Genomic DNA, 18,907 nt, shown 5'->3' with positions numbered 1-18,907 from the left:
TTGCTTGGTTTTTGTGAGCTCCCAGGTTCCCCTGACTCATTTTTATAGTGTCCTCTCTCGTCCGTCTCACCTTCCCTGGGGTTTAGTCTTTTTGTGACGGAGGACATAGAGAGACAAAGAGAGGGATGGGAGGCAGAGGGCAGATAGAGGGGATTATTGGTATTTTACTGTATTAAAAACAAACAACCAAAAAAAAGACAGCTTCATACCAATAGTGTTTTTGTTTGTGCTGAATTTGAGGCTAACACTGCGAGACATTTTTGAGCACACTTGCAGACAGCTAGAAAAAGGACACCCACTGTGACTTCACGAATAGAAATAAACCAGTCATAGTCTGTGAGCAAGGCTATAAATGACCAACCAGCCACTTAAAAAAAGACAAAGCAAAAACAGAATATGAGTCAGACATTAGGAAACAAATTGGAAAATCGACTTGTGAAATCTGACCCGCCAACTATAAAAATAAAACGAGGAGGCTCATAATCTCCTTACTGGTGTTCTTATTTTGAATCACACTCAGTGACTCATTCTAAGGGAAAAAAACACATGTGCCTTCCAAATACTTCATTCTCCACTTCAAGTGCCAGACTCTCCCCTCACCTTCAGGAGTTTGTCCTTCTTGCGTCTCCACTCCTCCCATTCGTTGACGATGCGGCCCCATAAGATCCAGGTGTCTTCCTCCAGGTGCGACAGGTTTGAGGAGGCCGAGGAGCTGGAGACCAGCGAGGAGCCACTGTTGCGTCGCGAGCCACTCATTGACCGCATGGACTTGGAATCAGCCTCCAGCAACCTGCGTGAAGACACAGATTATGGGAACAGGAAGCTGAAATTATGACTGATCACACAGGAGAGCTTATTTATGTTACACACTGGAGAGTTAAGCTAAGATAAGCGAGGGCGAGAGGCAGAATGTGACATTGCAAAAAATGATACATTTAGAGAGGCACCAGCAGCTGCAAGGCTTGTTCCCCTTCGTTTATTTATTCATTTATTTAGGTGGGAAGGGGTTTTAATGGTTATATGCTAAGCTAAGGCTAAAATGCTCCTGAACTATAAGCTTGAATTTGGAACAACCTGAACTCAAATATAGGCTGGGGCGAGTGATTTCCTTTAAATCCTTGTGGAGTCTGCTGTACAGCAGGGCAGCAAAATGCACAGATGATGTGATTAAGAAGGGCAGCTCTTTACTCCAAGGTTCAGTCCCACTTTGACCTCAAATGTCTGTTTCTTTTAAGTCACTTTACACCTCCGTCCAGCACTCTGACCATTCTGCTGGGACTGGCTGTGAAGCTGAAAATGTGCTACTGTTGTTCTTCTTCTCAAAGTGACTTCTTGGGATTTTAGCTTGATGGCAGTAAATACAGCCTAATGAAAACACTCCTTCTGCAGTGGTGCATTATTTAAGGTAACGCATTTATAAATACAAATTCCAATGCAAAGGCTAGTGCTCCTGGTTGTGTGGGATTAAACATTACCTCACACAGATTAAACCTCAACCTTGAATAAAAAAACAACAACAATTATTTTCTCTGAAGCCAAGAAAATAAATGTTCAAATTTATCCCTGGAAAAATAGATCCTGAAACACTGAACTTCCTGAAATAACACGCAAGATAAAAATTGCAAGATATCTTATTTTAATCATTTTTGACTATAAAATTTTATTCTAAAGAAAATTAAGTAAGTTGGTCTTGACTGAACCCCATGGTGGTTCATGTGACCCTCCTGCTATCATGACTATTAACAGAGGCTACACAATTCAGCTGTATTAATCAGAAAACCAGAAAAGTTTTATATTTGCTATAAATCCTATTTTCCATCATGTCTGACTCCATTACACTTGGATGTCAAAAATGGCTATTTCAATGCGAATTTCTATCTAGATGTACCTTTTTGTCTTTTTCAACCCTGAAGTGTTTCCTGGCGTGAATATATAGTTGCATGCGAGCATTTGGGCAGAGTGTTTCCCTTCTGTTCCATATGTGAACTTTAACAATCCTAGAAAGAAGCCGTAAACACACAAAGGCTCCTCGCTGCAGGGAACCTCTCATCATAATTGAGTTCCACGAACACAAACATGACAATACAATCTTTGATATCGCACATCATTCTCGTATTTATTTAGCATTTATTGAAATACCTATTTGTGGTACACAGTTTAATCTTAGTATGCCGTGGAGTCCGTTTAGCTGCTGACATCCTGGAATGCCCAGGAATCCAGGACTATTTCCTTGGACTCTTGACTTTAGTTCAAATTAATTAATGTTAAGATAAAGTAACTATTACAGTTACTATAACTGTAACTGTTGGGTTTGTTTCCTTCTAATGAATTCATTTGTTAGAGTGCATGTTTCTCTTGTGTCTCATCTGATCTGATGAGGCAGTATTTTTATCTCTCCTTTGTCTCTTGTTTGTTGGGTCAGTCTTTGGTTTGTTTAGGTTGATTTTGGGTCTGTTCTGTTTGAGCAGTTAGTTGTAATATTAACACAGGATTATATAACAACTTGAATTTAGCTTTTTATTTGATCTCTTTCAAGGATTCATAAAAATATTTTAACTTTTGTAAAAATTTGTTGGGTTTTTGGCATTTTTAGATAAAATAAAATCGACTTTTTCTATAACTGCTCTGTGTCCTCATGCCTAACCAGCTCGTTCCAATGTAATAGTGAGTGGTGAGTAGTAGTAAATCTGCAGAGAAAAAAAATGCTTATTTTGGGCCAAAGTTGCCAATCTTTTTAAGTGTTTTTTATTAGATTTGCCTGGTGACTCTAACAGCAGTTCATCCTCACTGTTGTCCTTGTGCTCAGTGGTGTGTGCCAAATGTGAAGTCATAACTGCTGGCATGCAATACGCTTTAGTGTCTTTTCAGCTTCATCTCCCTGTGAACAGGCGAATCTCTACAGGCATCTCAGTGTTAAATCAGTGCAGAAGCAGATTTGTTTTTTTGGAAGATTTTCAGCAAAAAAGACTACCCCATTGTGATTACAATGCTGTGTTGCTGAAACACTTTGCACATGCAACAATCAATGCATCAAACATAAACATGCAGTTTTCATTCCCTTGTGAAAACTGCAATTAAACCTGCAGCTCTCAAGCTGTTTTTTTTTTAGATTTAGTCTGATATGGTGCTACAAAGTTTCTTACAAAGACTTTGATTTGACTGGCTTCCTATACAAAAAAAGTCAAATAGTAAACAAACTCTGGGCCACAGTGAAGCTAAAAAAGTTCAACACAACAATGAAAACTGTTGATCTTACCTGTTCTGCTCCTCCAGTTTGGCTAGCAGCTCCAATTCATCAGGACTCAGGTTCTCGGAGTCTGCTGGGGAGGCTGCAGGTGCTGACAGCACTGCATCGTGGGAAGAGGAGTCTGGGCTGAGCACAGGGCTGCCATTCGATGAGGGATCTGGATCCATGCCAGGTGGGGAGGAAGGACACTCCAGCTGAGGGGGAGCCCCACCAGAGCCCTCTCTTTCCGGGCTGCCGCTGGGGATAGACATGACGCCGAGGTTGGCGTGAGGTGGGTGAAGCAGTGCACGTGTGCTCAAAAAAACGTCTCCCAGTCACACTGTATGTCTCCCTCCTTAGTGAGCCTGGCTGTTGCCTGATTGGCCACCAGGCAAGCCTATATGATCAGAGGTCCTCAAACCTGCCAAGAATTAAAAGAAATGTATGTGACCAAAAGGTAAATAAATAAACTAAACTATGTTTGGTTTTTATGTCATTGTTATTAACTTGATAACTTGATACAAAGGTGCCATACCACATTGCCTGATAATACCAGTATAATGATGCGATATCAAAGTATCATATCATGATATCATACTGAAAAGAGTTAACACAACATTAAACATAGCTTTGAACCTCTTCAGTCAGTTTCATTTAGTAAAATAGAAAACTGTTTGCGGGCCAGATGGCACCCTATTACTGGGTTGATTTGGCCCCTGGGGTGTAAATTCGTTTCACTGCTCTGTGAATGATAAAGAAGGTGAAGCTGACAGTCTGATGTAGAGCAATGAGTTATAGTAATAATGAAGTTCCAATATTCCAAGTTCTTATCCTCCAATATGTTTCTGACAAGATGATCAAAGGAGATTTTTTGTTTTCTGAAGGTAAAAATATCAGTCAGTCAAATCTTTCTTTTGAACATCTAAGTAATAACTGTTTTTTTCTATATTTATTAACATATACATATTACACATTTATGGCAGTGGTTCTTAGATTCTGTATGACTCTCTGAACTCTGTGATCAGAGAGGTGGTTTTGCCATGCCTAGCTGAGTGGAACCAGTGATGCTGATATGTCGACACAGATTTGAGTGAGCTAATGTGGATTACACAGACATAATCACAACTTTTGTTTTTTCCTCCGTCAAAGGGAAGAATCGACCTGTCAGCATATTTAAAAAAAAAAAAAAAAAAAAAAAAAAAAAAAAAAAATCACAACAAAAAGTTACTGCAAATTACTTGTTACACTGTTGTTCGGTTAAGCTCACACTGCACAGCTTTCAGAAGCACTTAGTCACACATCTACAAGCACGAAGCATCTACATTCAGAAACAGTGCCACAAAATGACTTCAAGCAGCTGAGAAATTTATTAAAACCAGACTATTAAACAAATCAAATGAATTACAGAGTTAATTCAGAGAGATAAACTCAGATTTCACACAGCTGACACCGCTGGTTTGGAACAGAAGCTGAGGGCAGTTTTTAATTGAATTCCTTATAAGATAAACCGAGGTGTGATTTCCCAGGAGGAAAAAAAGGCTTTATCATTCAGCAGATTGTTGATGCAATCATGCTTTTTGAGCTGTAGTTGAATTTGTTTTATAAAGGATTAAAAAAAAAAAAAAAAAAAAAAGCTACATGTGCGTTTATGTGCTTGATACTTTCAGTGATAAGGACCTTACAAAGCACAAACTTGGCATAGATGTAATATTTTACTAGCTAATGTGAGCCTGGGTAAGAAAAACAATTGATACAACAATCGAATGATATAACGCATGGCGATACTGTGTTGAAACAAAGACACCAGATATCGATATCATATCATATAGTTTCAAATAAAAAAGTAACTTGTCAGCAGTAGAATAATAAAACCAATTACTTTTTCACTTCACCAGATGGTGCCATTGAGGTGAATGATTTTTCTAGCGAGGTAACGTCATTCGAACAGTAGGAAGTTGGTAAACCCAAGATGGAAGCAAGGATCAGGGAAAGTAAAAAAAAATAATTTAAAAATCTGAAAAGCATGATCCACAGTTGAATCAAATGCATAGACGTATTTATTTTTTTAAACAACGAAGGATATGGATGTGACATATCCTTCGTTTCATATGATATTTGTAAGGAATATCATATGAAAGTAAAATACTTGGGGAATAGTGCAAACATAAGATCTCATCTCACATACAGAGGATGTTAGCCAAGTATGGCAAAGCTAACGTTGATTCAACTGAACCAAAAAAAACAAAACAAAAAACTAAAACTCAACACACTTAGCTCAACAAAGCTTCCAATTCGGAATGAGCTAAAAAAGTAACACAATCCCATCACCTATGTTATGTGCAGAGCTACTCGATACAAGGCTATGTAAAAGAAGGACTTTTGTTTACTTGCTCAAAACAAGTAACAAAAGCGACTGCTGACTGCCATTTTAAGCTCAAAATCCCTTTAACAGTACAATAGTCTACACCTTCTCAATTAAGCTAGATGACTGTAATACAAGCAGTTTAGCTGGCCAGGTGAATGTAACATTTATGACAGCTTGTAATAGCAGTGTTGGTCAGTGTGCCTGCTTTACAGTCCCATTTTGAAGTAATAAATCAAAATGCTTATTATCACAATAACAATGATTCCCACTTCTATTAGACAGCACATTTTGACATTGGATGTCCCACATTTTCATCCTAATATTTCTTAAGATATCTGGCTATGGAAGGCCAGTGTAAAACTTTTACCCATACCAAAGAAAACAAGCAAATCAAATACTCACTCAACACATATACAAATACTGTGTACAAATACAAACTATTCTATGTGTGTAAAAATCCCACTTTCACACAAAGGCTCCAAATTTGTAGAGCACATGTGTGTGGTAGAATTATATTTATTTTTGCATGACTTTAAGATGACATTTTAGTTGCTGTTTTGTTTGACTATCTGACAACCCAAATTCTCTGTAAATTTTTTAGAATCAGGACATGAGGTTGTGTACTTGTAGCTTTTTCCTGTGTTTAAGTTTCTTTTCACAGAGAAAACTCCAAAACAAAATGAGTCACTAGAAACCAGGTGAGTCCACGTACTGGCCAAATGTGTCTCAGCAAAAGCAACAAAAAGAAATGCATGAAGAAGGTGCTGTGTTCTGGACAATTTTGGACTAGTGAGCCCTTGGTTCATTTTAGGGCTAGTTGCTACATTCTGCATGTTCTTGGTACTCTATCACATCTCAGATGCGTACTGGCTATGAGAAGGTGTTTGCATAAACTTGCAGCATGCCCCTGGGTTCAGTCTTTGGCATTTGTTTGGAGCTGGACTGACACCACTGACTCCAAATGTTCTCGTTGCGATTGTTTTGGTCTGCACCTAAATTTGATTACTTTGTTTGCATCTGCACAAATGAACCGTACCAAGTGGGGAAATGAACCTCCATTTAAAAAGCACCAAAAAACTAATTAGTCTGGGTTAGGAGCAGATGACGCTCATTCACAACATTAAGTCTGCTGCACTTTGCATTTTGATAGGATGTCAGATGAGTTCTGTCCTTACAACAAGCTAAAACAACAACAACAAAAATATGCATCACAGTTTGCAGGTCTTTAAGTTAAAAATAAACTGTTTTGCATTGTGGACTAACATAGACATTACATATTGTGGTGTGCGACTGGGCTGCAGAAATGAAGGGACTGACACAGTGTGTCTGTGCAGAACAACAGCAGTAGTGCTGCTCTGTAAAGTGGCTAAAAAAGGTTACAGTTGACTCCTCTGGATCTCCCAAGCTTACTTTATAGATGTGTGTGTCACAAGCACACACACACAGTATAGCTGCTGGTCAGCTAATAATCTGTATAATCCGTCTATTCATAGACAGTTTAATCCCAACCAACAACAGCGGTGTAGTGAATTCATTAAAACTATCATAACTAACTCAGATCAAACCGTCTTCACATTGAAAAACTCCAAAACAGCTCAATGAAGAAATTCAGCTCTGTCACAGGGCATTAAAATTGAAGAGAAACATTCATTGGCCTGAAAAACATGAAGCACATGAAGCTGACATACACAGCAAAACAAGAAGAGCAGAAATACAGCCTGCAGGAGGGGAGAGGAAAGCAGAGGAGCATAACAACTGTCTGAACAGTGCATGGGGAAGAAACAAGGCCCACATTCATGCATCTTAACCAGCCCAATCAAAAGAGCCATTAACAAGCCTATGAAACCAATCACATTTGTAAAAGGGCTTCTTCAAAAAAAAACAATCTGAAATACAATCACTCTGATTTAACCAATTTAAACCAATGATGGAACAGATTTTCCCAAGATAAAGACAGGATTTGCTGCAACAATCAAAAGATGATGTCAATCTGCCTGTTCTTCTGAAACTCATTTGACAGACTGGTGTAGCCCCTGATGAATCTGCCTTGTCAATCAAGCCTCAACCCCAGCAGCAAGACTGAAGTGAGCTCGGTTATTGACATAATGTATAACTCTACAAGATACCTGCGGCATTTTAGCCTCTGGCTCTCGCTTCCCAGCAAGCAGCAGGTGAATACAGAAGGCTCATGTTCACTATCCTGGGCAAGCTTTGATATTTTGCACCAAAGACACAGAAGTATATCATAGAATAATTAAATTATATATGTCTCAATGCCGACTCTTTATGGACAGCGAACTCACTGCCTGCTGCCTTAGGACAAAAGGTATTATTACAGCGATATGGACAAATATCCGCGCCAGATTTTCCTTCGGCCAGACCTGATGAACTTAAATTATTGCTGACCAAACACTACAGCTCAAGCTTAGACTAATACATAAAGACTTAATATAGAGGTCTTTAGATTAATTGAATACTGGGTTAATGTACTGCATTAAAAATATTCTACATGCCATTACAGCATCTTCTAAAGGGACTGCCTTTTAGGAATAACAGAGAAGACGTTTGAGAGGTTTTCAGTACTACAAAGCACTATTCAGCTGTGTCATTGTGGTCAACCCACACTGTAAAAGGTGTGAGTCATGCAGGACTTAAAAGTCCCCCTGCCCCATTCTGTCTCACACACACACACACACGCACACACATCTGGTTTGCTATCCTCGTGGGGACACCCCTTTGACATAATGCTTTCCCTAGCCGCTTACCCTAACCCTAAACATTAAAAATGAATGCCTAACCCTGACCCTTACCCTAAACCTAACCATAACCTAATTGTAACCCTGACAGTAAAACCGCATTTTGAGTGTGAAAATTGCTTTCAACCCCGAGGGGACCTGGATTTTGGTCCCCACGGTGCAGAAAGTCCCCACCAGGATAGTACACACACACACACACACACACACACACACACACACACACACACACACACACACACACACACACACACACACACACACACACACACACACACACACACACACACACACACACACACACACACACACACACACACACACGGTGACATTGTGAAGGTCTCTGGCAAAGCAAAACAAGCCATATTTTCAGAGCTTGGCTGTTGTTCTGTATATGACTGCAGGCCTGCAGTAATGTCAACTGCAGAGAACAGAGAGGTGGGTAATAAGTGGTGGTGATGTTATTTCACTTATATTTGCTTTTCTGAGCATGCGTGTGCACCAAATGAAAGGTTACTTTTTAGTTGTGCCGTGGCATTTCTCTACACTCGTTGTAACCTGTGTTTATAAAATTCTACCTCGATAATGATTTGTTGATAAATATGTGAACGAATGTGTGATGCACATGTTTAGTTTCTCCACCACTGCGCCAGTGTGCACAATTATGGCATTGTGCATAGTCTATGCTTGAATGCATCCTCTCCGAGCTCTCACTGTCCACACAAACAGACAGGGCCATTATCTCCCCCTCTGACTGTCCTCCGCACACAAACACACACCACCCCCCGTGATTTAACATGAATTTGCATCTCCTTCACTTTTTAATGCTTACAATGTTATATGCATATATTGCATGGGAACCTTACTTTACGATGTTTATGATTAACAAAACATTAGTGCCTAAATTAAATTTAAAAAAAAAAAAAAAAGGTTTTCACAGTCCCCATCTGGGCTCGACTTTGACACTGATCCACCCTGAGGCAGTTATAATAGGGAGGGTGACAAAAACCAAATGCTCTCCTTTGATCTCTTCAGGAGATCAAGTAATAAACAGATGGATCCGCAGTTTCCTTAAAGGAATTACATTATACAGACACTTGGAGGTGGGTGTAAGAAAAACACAAAAGCACAAAGCTAAAAAAAATGAAGATTTACAAAATCAAAATAAAAACAAACACACAAAAATTAGCTAGTTGTCACAGTCTTCCTGCTGTGACATCAAGCATGACCCTTGTTAATCTGTAGCTGCTAACCTCCTCGCTGTCCCAACATGATCTCATGTTGAGCTTCTGACACGTGGACTCTTCTCTTGCACGCTACTCAACTACTGTACCCGCTATCCTTGTGACTGCTGCTGGTCTCCACACTGCTCAAAACATCCTATTGTAAGAAGGGGATGTTCTTGTTTTTTATTTTTATTTTAAACATTCGTACTTCTGTGCAATGTCTGAAAAGTAAGACATTCTGTTACTTTAAACTCTGTCTCTGGGTGATCATTTAACTCATGAATATAACTGAAGTCACAGCTCAGTCACTATTTTTAACTTCTGTGTACACTAATTTTTATTAAATGACGTCAAGGTCATAAAATCCGGCTTCCCTCCCGCTTCCAGGCAAAGCTTTGTCTAATTGCTGTTAATTACCACTGAATCTGTGAAGCCAAAAAAGGTTCTCAAAACAGCCCAATATACTTTCTAACCCTGTCTTCCATTCCAGCTGCTAGAGATATTCAACAGTGAATCTGAGTCTATATTCACCAGCTACCTGACACTCCTGCAGACATCATCCATCATCATTATTAGTATTGTAATGACAATTGTAATGACAAATTTCCCACCTGTGGGACTAATAAAGGCCATCTTATCTTATCTTATCTTATCTGCGCTCCAAACAGCTCTCATGTACTGACTGAAAAGTATATATCAATTAGTGTTTGTAACTGCTGATTTGTGTACATATTGTGCAGCAGAGGTTTTCCAGATTTGTCAAGTTTGAACATGCTACGGTATTAGGTATAAACGAGGAGGAGACACATTTGGGGAAAATTAACTGTCAAAGTCAATGAATATTGTTTTGAGAATTTTTACAAAGTCTACTGACCCTGCTTACTTCCTATGACTGATGGTTTCCTGCTCTAAATTTAATTAGCATCCCTTTCTAGACGATTTGGTTCCCCTGAGTGCCATTGTGACAGGAAATTGTCTAGAAATGGCCATCCATACAACCCACCGTTGACTTTCACAGCTGACTCTTTTGTGCCACTGAATGATCAGATTTGAACAGGTCAGATTAATTAATATTTTGAACAAAAAAATATATTAAAACATCCATAATGTCAAAAGTAAATTACAAGATGGTAAGACAGGGAATAACTGAATGGCTAACTCTATTTCTTCTCCATACAGGTAAACACAAAAAGCTATGTACTGAACAGTGACAATCAGGCAACGATTGAAAGAGGTTGTTAGTCGAGCAAAGGCTTTCACAATAAAAGCATCCTCTCTGACACTAATGTTGTGAAGCAGGAGAAAGCTGTCCATTAGCCTAAAGAAGATCTGAAAAGGTGTGAAGTCAACAATAAATGAAGCTTCTAGAGGTTTCAGACTACAGGAGTGATGCTGAACTCCAGCCTGCAAAGATTCACAGGATCACAGACGTGTAGCTCAGTACAACCATCCCTGCTGTGAGGCTCGGGTGGAAGGAAACGCATGTTTTCACGGCTTGGCACGGCGTGTCTAAAGCCAGTTGGTGGTTAAGCTTTTTCAGTCGCTGACTGATTTTTGCTTTCCTGTTGCATTCATTAGATTATTTAAAGATTTCATACTTTCCCAGCAGTGCTGTCAGAGGCACTAATCAGTTGTCGAGCTGCTTAATCACCCATTCTGATTACAAACATCTGCTGTTTGCTGCTGGAAATTTTATTTGTTTTATCTTTTTTTTTTAATGATCTTATTTTCTCAATTTTTTTAACTGCCTGAAGCCTCTCAGCAAAATGCTCAGGGGGAGTATAGGACTGCTCAGCTCCCCTAATAAAGATTGAAAAGGGCCATTCCGCATAATGAATGTTTTTACTGTAGGAACTTAAAATATATATTTGATTTGAAAACAGATGCACTAAAGGATACTAAAGTAAAGTTACAACATTTACTTATGCAAAGGGACTAAATATTTGTTCACTGAATTTGCAAAACAGTTATCCAACACAAGTTTTTAACTTACAGACAGCATATCTACCCTGTAGATATGGTGACAGATAGACCATTTAAGGCTTTAAATACAAACAATGCCACTTTATACTGGATTCTGTAATGCACAGGCAGCCAGTGCATGACTATCAACACTGGAGTAATATGATCTCTCTCTTTTTGTTGCCCCAGTCAGTAATCTGACTGCAGCATTTTGCACTAATTGTAGATGAGCAAATATACAGTATACAATGAATTACAATAGTCCAGTCTAGATTTAAGAAAAGCATGTAGAAACCTTTCCTGGGTGTTTCAAACAGATTTTAGTCTGCAGATTGTTCTGAGCTGGAACAAACTTCTCTTGACCACAGCACCGACTTGTTCGTCAAATTTCAAATTTATTCCAAGATTTTAACCTGTTTTAATAAACAGAGTTAAGGACCCAGGGTGCTCTAGACAGAGCTTGCAGTTTTTCCAGAACTCATGATGGCAGCATAGGTGTAGTAATGTCAGCAGGGTAGAAACCATCCTAACGTTTCAGTCACTGTCCTGTAAATTATAGTGTTAACACTTTAAAACTACTTATTTTAATAAAGAAGTTTATGTTGATTACATGGGATAATCAATTGCGTTTTTTCCCCCCTTTATTTGTTTATATATTTATTTATTACAGTTTTTTTTTTTTAACTCTCTGCTATGATGACATCACTATTTTCTCCATTGATTTATCTACACTGTATTTATTGATCGTCTGGTTCTTGGTCCCAGTGGTGCCACTGAAACTCCTGGAAACACCCTTGACCAAGATGCTCCAGTAGCATGATGATCTGAGCAGATGAAGACATTTCACAGCCATCTAATATGCATTACCTTTTAAACACAGTGTTTACTGTACAGAAAAACTGACAGCACATCAAGTGATAGTCAAATTCCACAAATATTGTGCAAAACAATCATCAGCAAGATCCCCATGTGATGATGTGGCTTTCATAATATGTCAATATCTCACTTTGTTAATCATACTCTCATAGGTTCATACTATGGTAAATGATTCCCTCGTGTTCATTTTAAATGACAGCAAAACGTTAACTGTTCAGTTGCAAGGCATCAACCTTTTGTACAGAAAAACTCCATGCTTAAAAAAATAAATTAAAAAAATACTGGTAATCAAAGGTATAACCATAACAATAACATATTCTTTTGGTATTCTTTTGGCCAAGGAAGCTACATCAAATTACTAGTCAAACAGGTGATTGAATGAATATAGTTTCATGTACACAAGCCTTGATAAATATGGCCCTACAGTATATAAGTCATATTTTGCATTTTAGTATAAATCCCAAATGCAGCAGTATGAAAATGAGATCACGATTCAGTCTGTGTGAAACCTGCAGGGTAACACAAATCTAGTTACAAATCTGCAGAGAACAATAAACCAGACAGAGGAGGGCCGAGGAGGAGCTGCAGTCATAGTGAGCTTGAACCACAGCAGCCAGGTCATCGAGCAGCTCCCTGTTTCCATGTGTCAGCAAAAGAGATGAAGTGCAGTGCCATGCAAATGGCCAGGCAACCATAAACACAGACAACCAGCAAACCAGGCAGGAAACAGAGTACTTTAAAGGAACAATATTCTGTTATTATTACTATACCGTTAAATCTCCACTTTAATCACATTTTGCATGGACGAATTGCATCTGGGGATGCCGTGATCTGATATTTGGATCACATACCAGTCCAATCCTTACTTGTAAAGCTGGATCGGATATAAGTGATGATGAGCTACATGTTGTTTACTACACCACACAGCAGCAACAGAGCATAGTTAGCTAACAGCAAAGGAAGGCAGTTTGGAGGCCCTTCACATCGGCTACAACAACAGCTTTTCTTTACATGTTTGCCGTAGTTTCAATTTAACTGCAACTGTGGTCAATGTGAGCGGGTATGACTAAAAGACACTGACGACAAAGAAAAGTCACTGTCATTTGTATATTTGAGGCAGTGCTTGTTTGGAAGCTTTTACCACATTTACAGGAATGTAAGATGTTGTAACCAGCCGTGTTAACAGTTCTTCACTTCATCTGTCTCTGTCAGCTCCACCCCACATGCAACGTGTGTGTGTGTGTGTGTAACAGTAAATTAAGGTGCACTCAGAACAAAGAAGGACCGCAAAAACTAGCATAAATAAGGGCAGTATGGAGTAGCATATGACTCAGAGCCCAGAAATGAACATTACTGAAGCAGTGTGGGATCATCAAAACAAAAGGCAGCCAACATCCAAATAAGAGCATATGAGGGTTCAGGCATTGTTGATGAATAAAGGCGGCCATATCAAATATCAACTTTCAAGTTCGTTAGAATTATCCAAACATATACTGCATTTTCATTAATGTTTCCATAAATCACTGCAGCCACTTCCCACTTTACCCAGCAAAACATAAAGAGATAAAGAGTGACACAAGACTCTTGCACAGCACTGCATACTAACCTAATCAGCAAACAAAACATCTACAGTGTGAGGAAAAGCTGCATTTAAACCTTAGGAGTAAAACTCTGAGTAAAACATCATTGTCCTGTACACGAAAAAATGAAGGCCATCTGAAGAGAAACTGCGCATGTATGATGATAATGATTCCCCTTTGAATCCATGAATAGAACTGTTAGCAAAAAAAAATAAAAAATATCATAATGTCACTATTTTATTAGTAATCTATGCAGCTGTTGCTGCATTAAGACACTACAGTAGATCAAATGTTTGCCAGACCAGTTTTGTTTCAGGCGTGAGGAAAAAAATCAATCAATCAATCTTTCCATCTTGTAAGGACACACACATGGGGCTCCTGTTCATTACTGATGGACCTCTCCTACAACCACACACAGTGGCAGACAATAATAACCCTGGACAGCAGCATGTACAGAATCTGTATAGTACACTGACAAAGCTGTGAGGTGATAGCCCTTCTCTTGTTCTTGCTACACACATTAAACAAATGCACACATGTAAGGTGTACGCACATCTCTGAGATTGTTTATCTTTAAGACACTGCCCGGAGCCTTTTTGCTCACCACAGTCTTACACAGATAATGAGGAAGCAGTGTCAGTTGCAGAGTGCAATGGAAAAGATTGGCTGGGAAGAACTAGGGTGTGTTTGCATGTCACAGAGTACCAGTCACTTGTTTCTATTTCTTTGCTGGATCAGATAAAGATGAAGTTTCAGGCCTTTGGCGCTTAAAAAACAAGGTCACCAGGATGTGAGAATCTGATACCTGTTTCCTTGACAGCAAAATGTGTGAGAAGGCTTTTGCACAGTGAGTGGATTACACAGGTAAGAATAAAAATTATCTCACATCAAGACATGACAAGCCCATTATTCACCCATTAATCAGTGCATGCCCTCATTCATGGAGCACTGAACTTGTCAACAAAGTAATTTAATACAATCCTTGGATTGTCTGTCCTCTTAAAAAAAGATAAGAAAGAGTACTTGGGGGAAGGAGGGTGGAGAATTTTTCAGTTTCTTGACTAGTCAGGCGTGTGATGTATTTAACCCACCCTTTCTCTATTTTTGTTATTACAGCTGGGTTTTTAAAATTATACAGTATGTCTGGCCTCGATTTACAGTAGTGAGTCATTTAACTCGCCTGTAGTAAGAGCAGTAAAGCCAGTCAAGCACATTACAAAGGATTTACTTATTAACTCCACTCTGATTAGATAAATACAGCAAGAACAACCGGATTCATGGTCAAAACACCACAGAAAAACATTCACCTAGGATGAGTAGTTAGAGGGCATGCATGAGCAGTACAGTAAACATCTGGAGGGAGATATTTGTAGCAGTCCCTCTGCTATCGATAATCCCATCTTGCAAACTCATACTCCAAGATCCTGTAATCTACTGGCCTGGTTTGTTTGGACATGACAGCTCATTATCCTGGCCTGCTGCTGTTGCTTAAGGATGCCTGGACTACAGGGGCCTGCATGCTCTGCAGTCGGCTCATGGCTCGGCTGGATCAACATCTGTGGCCAAAATGACACATCATCCTCTCGCTTTGCGGCACCAAATGTCCCGGCTTCCTACGGCAACATGATTGTGTAACGACACGAAACGGGGACGGGACATCGAGGAAAAGACGATATAAACATGGAACACCAGCAGCGTGCTAAGCATTAGCAAGAAATATGGTTTATGTGCTAATGAATGGGCAGCGTCTCCGCTGGTATGTTGTACAGTGGATTTTTTCACTGATACAAATGGAGCAGACCCTGGAAGCAGCAGCTGCTGATGTCGGCCCGTTGAGTTATCATAGTATTTAATAAACCAATAAGCTCGCGAGCCCTTCAATTGGCTCCTCGTGAAAACGCTGATTTTAATTTAGAAATAAAACCGTCAAATAACCAAATACGATTCGTTAAAGCTTACCTGCACTCCTTTTCCATAATCGGAGCGGTGTGTTTAGCGTCGCTCCCAAGCCGGTCTGTCGTAAACGTCAAACGTGTGTTATCGTCTAATTAAAATCTTAATAAACCACCGAGGACAAATACGCCGTCCAGCACAGTGCCATCCTCCTGCCGCCGTTCGACCGGGGAGGAAGCGCCGCGTCTCTCGCTCGCTGGTCGCGAGGCAGCGCACGCGGTGAGAGGGGACGTGCGCGTGCGAACCGAATTTAGAGGAGAAAAATATTTCTGGAGGCGTCCACTGAAATAACCATGACTGCCGTGTGATGTAGTCAACGGCTCAGCAGGGATGTGGTATAAACGGATGCATCAATCATTGCAAGTAAATCACACAGAATGGCTGGCGTTCTTAGGCTTCGGGTTGAGCTCCAGATGAGGCGAACCAATCAAACTGCGGAACGAGGCGCGAGCGACACGTCACGAGCCAATGGCAAGGCCGAATTACGGGATTCCAGTGGAAGGACAACGTATACAACCAATCACCGAGGAGCTTTATTCTGCTAGAAGGCGGGCTCCGCAGGTGTCACAAAGCGGTGTCAGTTAAACGGATTTATCGGTATTTGGCAACGATATTATTCATTATCTGACAAAAAATAAATAAATCACGTCACTGTTTCAGCTAATTTGTGGTAATAGTTTTAAATATCTTACAACCGACAGAAGCAGCTACCTATTACTGTATAGTGAGAGTGCATAATAATAATAAAAATAATAATAATAAGTATAATAAGTATAATGTAAAGTGTCAAAAGTAAATGTGCAGGAGGTTATTAGTGCTGATGCATCACTCATATGTAAGTAGCATTTAAACTAACCTATTAGTTATTGTGTTGACTAGTCTACCTTGTATTTGAGAAGTTAATGATTTGTATGGAGACGTTATTCTGTTAAATAACAACTAGAGAAACATCTAGTTGCTTCTCTAGAAACAATACCTTAACTTTCTTGAGTTTAACCTTATGTGAACCTAATTAATCAAGATGTGATTTAATCAAGATCTGATTAGAGAAGGTAAACTCAGTAAAGAAAGGGGGCGATCAAAGTGCAATTGCTTTTAAGATGAGGTTAGTAATACAGCCTTTAAAGCTGGAAAAAAGGAGCCAAGATTAGATCTTCTGGGCCAGATCTTTGGTCGAGACTTGCCAGTTTTGAATCACAATGGCCCCATAGAGAATTCTGCCACAGCTTTTCTACCAATGCTGCCAATAAAAACACACGCACATTTCACATAGTGTATGAAGTAAAAATAATTATATAACATGGTGTGAGATTCTGCACATTGCCTCTGCTGTGGAAAGGCAGACCTGGTTCCAGGGAAACACTCAAGTGAACAAACACACAATACGTAATCAAAATAATCCCTGTTTTCTTTTCTTTATTTATGTTAGTTTCTGTTATTTTTACCTTCCACACCCGTTTTTTAATAGACTAACAAAATTGTCACTTTATAGTTAAACTATGATTAATTGGACTGTAAAAAATGTAAAGTAATATACATTTAGATTCATATATTGTCTCAGTGTCCTCTATTCCCCCCATATTCACATTCACTTTTTAGAGACATCTTGAATTTCAGTTATATATGGAAATGTGACCTAACATATTGAGACATGCCACAATAGAACAAATGAAGATGGTATTTTAATAACAGGATATCGTTTAATTGACTTTTGTTTACTTACTCTCTAAAGCATAGGTGTCAAACTCTGGCCCGCGGGCCAAATTTGGCCCGCAGCCTAATTACATTTGGCCCGCGAAGCCATGCCAAATTACTATTAGAGCTGGCCTGCTGGTATTATACAGCTAATATATATATCGTTTAGTATTAAGCTTTGCTTGTTCCATATTCAGTTTTTCAGCAAAACTTGTTTGAGTCCATAAGAAAAGATTCATTCTTATATCTGGAGGAAGATTTTTTTTTTCAATAAATATTAATGTTAGCCCGTGACTTTGTTCCAGTTTTGAATTTTGGCCCACTGTGTATTTGAGTTTGACACCCCTGCTCTAAAGGCAGGGCTTGAGGGGTGACTGACTTACTCTGCACAGTATTGATAATGTGCATCATCTGGACAATTACTTTATTGCCATCAAGTGGACAAATAGGATACTACACTTTTCCATACCCAAAGCAGCAAATAACAGCTTAACTGATACCTACTGTTTGTTTTTTAATCTAATTATTGGCATTTATGGATGTTGGTGTACAAAATTTCGGACACACTGTGCATTTCTTCATATTTTGTTTTCAAGGAGCCATGCTTAATATGTTTTTTTAAAGTGGTCTTGAACAGCGGTATTCCAGCTCCAGCTCAAGACTAACAAATTTAGAAAATCAGAAGCAACATGTCTTATGGATGGATGGATTACATATATATATATATATATATATATATATATATATATATATATATATATATATATATATATATATATATATATATATATATGTTCAAATCATACAAAGGACGTCAGGACAGATACACAACAGTGAGTGCCTGCAGCCATTTGTAAAACACGGTGAAGGCTCTGTCGTGGTTTGTGACTGCATTTCAGTCAGTGCTGATGGAGATATTCTGTCTTCTGTGGAAGTATGACTGCAGACACGTTTAATCAGTCAAATCTACCATGCATAACCATCTGCGAAGCACTTGATTGGCATGGTAGTGGTTTTACTAAATACAGACTTTCAATCTTGTTAGAATTGTACAAGCTTTTTTTTGACTTATATACTGTATTTCCATGTATGTTTACCTGTTTCAATCGAAATGCACCCATTTTCAATTTTCCTAACAAAATATAAAGAAGGGGGGCCTGAAGACTTTTTCAGAGTAATGTATGTATAATCATTTTCTTGATAGTTTTACTAAAACAAGCATCGATGCCCGGCACTCTGTTGATGCATTCAGGTGTTCTTCCAAATATCGT

At 39.0% G+C, this 18,907-nt stretch overlaps 1 protein-coding gene across 2 annotated transcripts in view; it reads right to left on the bottom strand.

The window, feature by feature from the left end:
• Window positions 1-16,374, bottom strand: part of evi5l (ecotropic viral integration site 5 like) — a 39,182-nt gene extending 22,808 nt beyond the window's left edge. Inside the window, exons 1-3 of one of the 2 annotated variants that reach the window (XM_031727577.2) lie at window positions 15,948-16,374; window positions 3,257-3,647; window positions 601-790 (exon numbers count right to left, since the gene is read on the bottom strand). In XM_031727577.2, coding sequence (XP_031583437.1) covers window positions 601-790; window positions 3,257-3,498 — 432 coding nt within the window. In that variant the 5' untranslated portion in view covers window positions 3,499-3,647; window positions 15,948-16,374. The remainder of the gene's footprint in view (window positions 1-600; window positions 791-3,256; window positions 3,648-15,947) is intronic. The other variant, XM_031727568.2, reaches the window with a different exon arrangement.
• Between the last annotated feature and the right edge of the window lie 2,533 nt (window positions 16,375-18,907).

This window comes from Oreochromis aureus, linkage group 6 (assembly GCF_013358895.1).
Source record: "Oreochromis aureus strain Israel breed Guangdong linkage group 6, ZZ_aureus, whole genome shotgun sequence".
NCBI lineage: Eukaryota > Metazoa > Chordata > Actinopteri > Cichliformes > Cichlidae > Oreochromis > Oreochromis aureus.
Note: the sequence above shows the minus strand (reverse complement) of the source record. Positions and strands in the feature narration are given on the sequence as shown.